We start from the raw sequence: 7,859 nt of genomic DNA, 5'->3' as shown, positions 1-7,859 counted from the left end.
TGAGCCACCGCGCCCGGCCTGCTTGTTTCTTTTTTGAGATAGGGTCTTCCTGTCACCCAGGCTGGAGCACAGTAGCACAATCAGAGCTCACTGTGATTGAACTCAGCTCAAGCAATCCTCCTGCCTTAGCCTCCCGAGTAGCTGGGACCACAGGCAGGTGCCACCATGGCTGGCTAATTTTCTTCTGTTTTGTAGATACAGGAAAATGTACTTTCTCTTTTCTCATTTTTATTTTTTCTTATTTAGAGAAAGGGTCATGCTATGTGCACCAGGCTGGTCTCAAACTTCTGGCCTCAGGTGATCGTCCCACCTCAGCATCTCAAAGTGCTGGGATGACAGGAGTGAGCTACGGTGCCGGCCTGTTTTGTTTTTTAAGTGACATACACCTGCAGAAGATGGGAACTTCCATAAAGACACTGGAGATTGGACAGTGTTTGAAAGACGGCGCCACAGGCCCCTCATCCTGGGGCCTCCTGGCTCCCCACTCTGCCTAAGGAGTTACTCTGAGTTCCCGTCCCAGCCCTTGTACACAGCAGTGCTGCATTTGAACCTTTCTCTTTTTTTTCTTTTCTTTCTTTTTTTCTTTTTTGAGACAGAGTCTCACTCACTCTGTCACCCAGGCTGGGGTGCATGGTGTGATCTTGGCTCACTGAAACCTCCACCTCCCGGGTTCAAGCGGTCCTCCTGCCTCAGACTCCCTAGTAGCTGGAATTACAGGTGTGCGTCACCATGCCTGGCTAAGGCTGATCTTGAACTCCTGACCTCAAGTGATCCACACACCTAGGCCTCCCAAAGCGCTGGGATTACAGGAGTGAGCCACCGTGCCCAGCCTTAAAGGCCTTTCACCTCACCAGCACACCTCTGCTACTGCAGGATGGCAAACACTGTTTCCTGCCCCTGCCCTGTAATTCTCAAGATATGTAGGAAGGTTTGGTTGCCTTGTGCCTCAAATGCTTTCTTAGGAGGCTGTTCCAATAACTGCATGTTCCTTGCTGTCCTCTGCAGAAACCACCATCTGCTCTCCCGAGTTCTTCTGGAAAGAGCCCCGTAATCATGTCATACTAACAGCGATGTCATGAAGAAAGGGAGGCAGCTCCCTCCATTTCCTGGCTCCAGTACCCACTCCTGTACCCCCTCCACAGCCCACACAGCCTGGCCACCTGGTGACATCTGGTCCCTGCGTCGCTTTCTGTAAGACAAGGACCAGCCTCCAAAGAGGAGAGCCTGGTGTCCTGAAGGAGATGGCGTCTGCCGTCACCTGTCCTGTGGCTTTCCTCTAACTGCCCAGGTGGGGGCCCAGAGGTGGCGCCGCTCACTCCAGCTTTGAGTGGAGTTACATAACTTCCAGGCTTCCCTGCAGCTTTCTCCTCCCCACCCCTGAACTGTTTACACAGCGGCTCTCACCCACAGAGTCCGCACGATGGCTTTTCCTCTGGAAGATGTGGATGGCTGCGTCCCAAGTTTTTCCTACCTAAGAACCTTTTCAGTAGGGGATGGATTTGGCCTATCTGATGATCAAGAGTTCAGGGTGGCCTTTGTGATACTGTGACACCCCCACCCAGGTCCAAAAAACAGTCTTCTGACAAATAACAGCCCTTCCTTTTCCTTCCCCACCTGTCCACCACCTGCTAATGTGATGTAAGCATGGCAGAAGCCCAAACACCCCTTCCAGAAATCCCAGGACTCATGTGGGAAATACTTTCATAATTAACGCCTTCTGAGAAATCGCTGCTTCCTTGAACTTATCTACTTTTCTTTCAGAGGTCCTTTAATCCTGCATTAAGGGGATACCCCCAAAAAAAGGCTCTACTGAATTACCCACCCTTCCTCACTCCTTTCTCCTCATTCAGCATCCAAGGCTTTTTTAAGATGACCCAGATGCCCAAAGCAATAATTACATTTCAAGTGTATTTCTAAAAATTATTTATTCCAAACATTTACAATGTTCACTTTAAATGCAAAATAACTGGTAAAAAGAAAAAAAAAAACACTGAAAAATATACTGACCCTTTGCCCCATATACAGATATCAGCCTTTGGTATTTGCTTTCAGGTAATTAGGTAAAACAAACAGACAAACAAAAACTTGGAACTATTATTTCTCTCTAAGAAAACAATGTAGAGTTGAGGTATTTAACAGATGTGACCTCCATCCAGTAAGGTCTCCCTGTGAACTAACAGCCTTGCCACACGCTGTTCCGATCCTTTCCTCCTAAAGTAGAATTTCATTTGAGCATATGTTCAGAAAGCTGCCTATGTTCCTTAATCATCTCTAAGTTGCCATAGAAACTCCCTGGTGCTGGCACCCAGCCACAAGGACAGGAGGCTGAGAGGGCTTTAGGGGGCACTGAGGAGGACCTGGCAAGGACCCTGAGCTGGCCCACCTGCCCCTCCCTGCGCAGGCCGCTGCCAGCAGCTGCACGGGACAACTGGGTGCGGGGCTCTTGCCCCAAAGGGTCACGGGTTGCCGCTGCATCTCCAAATTCAGACAGATTTCTCACCAACTCCACCTGGAGCTGGTGACAGCACCATCCCCACCTGGGCCAGCCTTCAGAATGTGCTGTAAGATGATACAGCTCAGCACCAAAGCAGCCAGGAAGACATTCCTGAACATTCTCCAGGAAACAGCCCCATAGACTACAACACTTCCAGCCTGCCCTGCTGGGCCCTGTGCACCGCCAGGCGGGCTTCCAGCCCCGTTCCAGCAGCAGATTCCACACCCTGCTGAGGCAACCACTTTCCTTTCTCCCAAGATAGCAGAGAAATGCCAGAGGCTTGGTGTGAGCTCAGAGCCTGACAAACAAACGGCAAGGACAAGTCCCCATCAAGGCCAAGGGCTCTCCGAGTTACCAAGAGCCTCTCAACACAGCCAATGCTAGCCCTGGACATAGTTCTTAAAATACTTCATTAATGCTACAAACATTATGGATCATTTTACATTAGATGTTGAACCAGCCTGTTTTTGACTTTCCCCACCCAGGAGGCTAGGATGCCTTATTTCATCTAAATGGTCTCTGTCCCAGTGTCTGACATCTGGCCGCGTGGCAGACGGCCACAGGTGTTAGGCGAACAACAGCACTGCCGCAGACACGCGGGTGGAAATGCCCCGTGGATGGAGACACGTGTGCGGTTCCCACCGATTAGAGGACAGAGAAAGCTTAGGGTGTATACCTGTGAACACTGAGCCAGGCCTAACAGCCCAAAGAAGGCACTGTTTCTTCTTTTACATTAGCTTATGAAAAATAAAGGGGAAAAAAAACCCTCTTAAAAAAAAAAAAAAAAAAAAAAAAAAAAAGCAGTTCCATTACAATAATAATGAAAGCAATAACAATTCGGAGATCAAAGCTGCCTAGCTCTTGGCAATGATGAGCTATCTGGATTTCACATCTTCCACCAGCGTGGTTCTGCCCCGGCTCTGGTAACACCATATGTGGGTAAAACAGTGTCAGGCATCAAAGAACCGTGGGCACAGAATCACCTCTCTTCATGCAGATCCTCATTCTTAATATTTCCCTTTAACAGCAGTTTTGCTGTTCTCAAGTCTCAGAAACTTTATGTGGCAGGATGGGAGGGAACCACCATAACCTCCTGCCTGCCCATGTTTTTTTCTTAAATGTTATTGTTTAATAGAGACAGTGTCTGTGTTGTCCAGGTTGGTCGTCTCAAACTCCTGAGCGCAAGCGACTCTCCCACCTCGGCCTCCCGAAGTGCTGGGATTATAGGCGTAAGCCACCGCGCCTGGCCATCCTGCTTGACTTTTTGCCAACTTAGGGGTCTAAAATCTACAGTCAAACCCAGCAATGAAAATCACAGCCTGCTGAAGATAGTAGCAACTTGAACCTGGCAGACCGTAAATAAAACATGGTCATTTCCATCCTTTCGCACCTGTCTGGTAATGGTTGTTTTTCTAAGAGAAAAGGTTTGTGGGGCCGGGGACAGTGGCTCACGCCTGTAATCACAGCACTTTGGGAGGCCGAGGCTGGCAGATCACGAGGTCAGGAGTTCAAAACCAGCCTGGCCAACATGGTGAAACCCTGTCTCTACTAAAAATACAAAAATTTAGTTGAGTGTCGTGGCTCACTCCTGTAATCCCCGCTACTCAGAAGGCTGAGGCAGGAGAATTACTTGAACCTGGGAGGCGGAGGTTGTAGTGAGCTGAGATTGTGCCACTGTACTCCAGCCTGGGACAGAGAGAGACTCCATCTCAAAAAAAAAAAAGAAAAGAAAAGGTTTGTGGTCTGGTAAATTTTGGGGCCATGCTTGCACAGCGGATTTAAATCATATCCCCACTCTGAAATACCCTGATAACTTGAGGGCTAACTGGGTAACCACTAATGCCACTGAATTTTCAAAGCTGGGACAGGAAAGTCAGCTGAGGCGGTTAGTCACGGTGTCACTGCTAGATGTTCAGTTGTGTTTCAATTCTTGCTGAGCTGAATCAACTCAAGGAACTAATAAAAAGAGGAAGGCATCTAGGTAAGGGGTTTTTTTAAATGGATCTCCCCTTTAATGGCAGAAAGCTCATGGTTTTCGGGGTGGGGAATTTCTAGGACCCTGCGTGGCAGTTGTGGGAGGCTTCCTTCCCAGCACTGGGACAGGGACCAGACACCCTCTCCACAACCGCCTGGGGGAGTAGGCACACGCTGGCTGGTTTTTCCCTAGAATAGAGAAGAAGCAGACTATTTTTCCACTTTTTAAGACAAAAACAAAATACAGAATGAAATCACAATCTCTTCTCTAACAGGGAAAAATATTTTTTCTTTTCTTTTCTTTTTTTGGGGGGGGACAGGATCTCACTCGCTCTGTCACCCAGGCTGGAGTGCAATGGTGCGATCTCGGCTCACTGCCAGGCTCAGAGATCCTCCCTCCTCAGCCTCCCAAGTGTCTGGGACTTCAGGTGCACTCCACCACGCCCAGCTAATTTTTGTGTTTTTTGTAGAGATAGGGTTTCACCACATTGCCCAGGCGGATCTCAAACTCCTGGACTTGGCCGGGCACGGTGGCTCATGCCTGTAATCCCAGCACTTTGGGAGGTCAAGGCAGGCGGATCATTTGAGGTCAGGAGTTTAGGACCAGCCTGGCCAACATGGTGAAACCCCATCTCTATAAACAAACAAACAAAAAATCTCCTGGACTCAAGTGATTCTCCTGCCTCAGCCTCCACGCCTGGCAGGAAAAGTATTTTTTCTCTTCCTCCTTTTTCATTTGATTTGGTTTTGGGCTAAACAAAGTTACGGTGCTTCCCCCACACCTAAGTAAGTTACTTCTATGCTGACACAGCAACTATTGGCTATTCCACCCTCTCAAGGTAAAATGGTCAGCAGTTTTTTAAAAAACCAAGTTAAAATGCATCCTTGCCAGGCTCATTTTTCTCTTCACATTGTCCTTAATATTGTCTTCCCTAGTCACCCAGGTTTGGCTGACAACAAACAAAACTACAGTGACACAGTTTTGATCTCAGCACTGGCAGGAGCCCTCCCTGCTGCCAGCTCTCCTTTGTGGGAGCTGAAGAACAGAGAACACTGGCTTTCCGAGGCTGTGATGCCCCGCTCAGCCCCCACTCCAGGGCATGGTGGAGACCCTGTGCCCCGCTCCTGTCCTTCCTCCGATTTTCACCTGAGGTCCTGCAGCCTGACGCCAACGCAGTTGCCTCTGTATTCAGCAGATGCCTAGGATTATCATTCACATTTAGCGAAATGCTAACGAGGAACTAATTATAATCCCGTTTAAAACGACCAGGCCCTGAGATACTGTACTATTCACCCACCCACCCTCAGCTGTTTTTCGACTGTGGGCAAGAAAGGGGGGAGACAGCTTCTTCCCCCAGCCTTGGTGGCTTCAGTAAAAGCCGTCACCAGGCCTAGAAGAACAGAATTTGCGAAGGCACTTGGGTTTTAGGAGTTTGAGCTGGAAGACAAACCCCTGCTGTCGGCCAGGAGCCTGGCGGCTGGAGGCGGCTTTGGCTGGAAATTCACCCCACCTGCCTGAGGGTGCAGCTTGTGCAGAGGTGGTGGGGGGTGGGCTGTCGGCCACGCTCCACAGAGGCCTCACCACGCTGCCCAGCTTTGAGTGTCCACATTGAGTGTCCAAAGAGTCGTGACACAGCTCTCTCCACAGTGGCCCAAGTTCACTGTGACGCCTTTAAGCGGGGCATTTGGAAAGGTAGGTTTGAAGCCTGAACCCCCTGTTCCTTCTGAACAGCTGCAGCAGACTGATTTTCCCCGGCATAGGAACCTCCACAAGGCTCTTCTGTAACAGTGAAGCCAAAGGCCCCACGCCCCTGAGACAAGCTGGCATGGTGGTGACAAGCATCTTTTGCTGAGCCCATTTGGACTCCGTCATCCACAGGGTCCAACGTGCCTGACACCCAGCCTGCCGGCCCCACCCGGCCAGCTATCCGGGGAAGAAGTAGTCTCTGTTGCTGATGTCATAAGGGCTCCGTGGGTCCCTGGCATCTGGTCGGCTGTGGCTTGAGGTGTTGTCAGACCCCAGGCTGCTGGGGGACACCGGCGGGGAGATGAGAGGAACAAGCACTGGGGTGGGTCGGGGCCTCTCCGGGACCAGCTGCCCCAAAGAGTACGGCGGGTGCATGCTGGTCTTGCCTTCCTTCCGAGCCCGCCGCTTCCACGTCTTCTTGAACCTTCACACAAACAACCAAAGACAAACACACAGATGTTTAGCTCCCCCTGTGACAAGCCCACAGTGGAAAACACCAACCGCTGGCTGCCCTGGTGGCCTGGTGTTCCCAGGTTTCAGCTCAAAGGAGCAATAACTATCCCATCAGCTGTTTTTTTGTTAGTTCGTTGTTGTTTTTTGAGATGGAGTTTCGGTCTTGTTGCCTAGGCTGGAGTGCAATGGCCCAATCTCGGCTCATTGCAACCTTCACCTCCTGGGTTCAAGCGATTCTCCTGCCTCAGCCTCCCGAGTAGCTGGGATTACAGGCATGCACCACCATGCCCGGCTAATTTTGTATTTTAAGTAGAGATAGGGTTTCTCCATGTTGATCAGGCTGGTCTCGAACTCCTGATCTGAGGTGATCCACCCGCCTCAGCCTCCCAAAATGCTGGGATTACAGTCATGAGCCTCTGCACCCGGCCTAGTTTGTTTTAAGACAGGGTCTTGCTCTGTTACCCAGGCTGGAGTGCAGCGGTGCGATCTCAGCTCACTGCAGCCCCAACTTCCCTGGGCTCAGGTGATTCTTCCACCTCAGCCTCCTGAGTAGCTGGGGTGTATGCCACCAGATCCAGCTGATTTTTGTATTTCTCATAGAGGCAGGGTTTTGCCATGTTGCTCAGGCTGGTCTCAAATTTCTGGGCTCAAGAGATTTGGCAGCCTCAGCCTCCGGAAGTGCTGGGATTACAGGCATGAGCCACCACACCCAACCCGGCTGCTTTTATTACCAGGGATTTCACCATACTCTGAAGTATGGTGAAATTCAGAGTATGGTGAATTTGGGTGAGTTTCCAAAACACTCCCAAGGAAATAGGTATGTACTGTTGGTCCAATTTACAAGTGAGGAAACTGAGGCATGTATGGCCATGAGTGTCCTTTTAACACCCCAAAAAGTTACTTCACAGTCCCTTAATCATCCCATTCCAGAGGCTGTTCATTAGATACACATCATCAGTCCCAAATCCATTTACTTAAAAAAGAGAAAAATAAAGTATTCTTTTAGTAGAGAAAGAAAATGGGCCTCTCGGGCTGGGCGCAGTGGCTCACTACATCCAAGTACTTTGGGAGGCCGAGGCAGGTGGATCACCCGAGGTTGGGAGTTTGAGACTAGACTGACCAACATAGAGAAACCCTGTCTCTACTAAAAATGCAAAATTAGCCGGGCGTGGTGGCGCATGCCTGTAATTG

At 50.0% G+C, this 7,859-nt stretch overlaps 1 protein-coding gene across 3 annotated transcripts in view; it reads right to left on the bottom strand.

Moving 5' to 3' along the window:
• Nucleotides 1-5,081: 5,081 nt before the first annotated feature.
• IL6R (interleukin 6 receptor) overlaps nt 5,082-7,859 on the bottom strand; it is a 59,165-nt gene continuing 56,387 nt past the window's right edge. For 2 of the 3 annotated variants that reach the window (XM_017513398.2, XM_037733111.1), the window contains exon 10: nt 5,082-6,639. In XM_017513398.2, the coding sequence (XP_017368887.1) occupies nt 6,393-6,639 (247 nt within the window). In that variant the 3' untranslated portion in view covers nt 5,082-6,392. The remainder of the gene's footprint in view (nt 6,640-7,859) is intronic. The other variant, XM_017513399.2, reaches the window with a different exon arrangement.

This window comes from Cebus imitator, unplaced genomic scaffold (assembly GCF_001604975.1).
Source record: "Cebus imitator isolate Cc_AM_T3 unplaced genomic scaffold, Cebus_imitator-1.0 Scaffold491, whole genome shotgun sequence".
NCBI classification, from domain to species: domain Eukaryota; kingdom Metazoa; phylum Chordata; class Mammalia; order Primates; family Cebidae; genus Cebus; species Cebus imitator.
The sequence above is the reverse complement of the archived record's forward strand: the minus strand, read 5'-3'. Positions and strand labels throughout refer to the sequence as shown.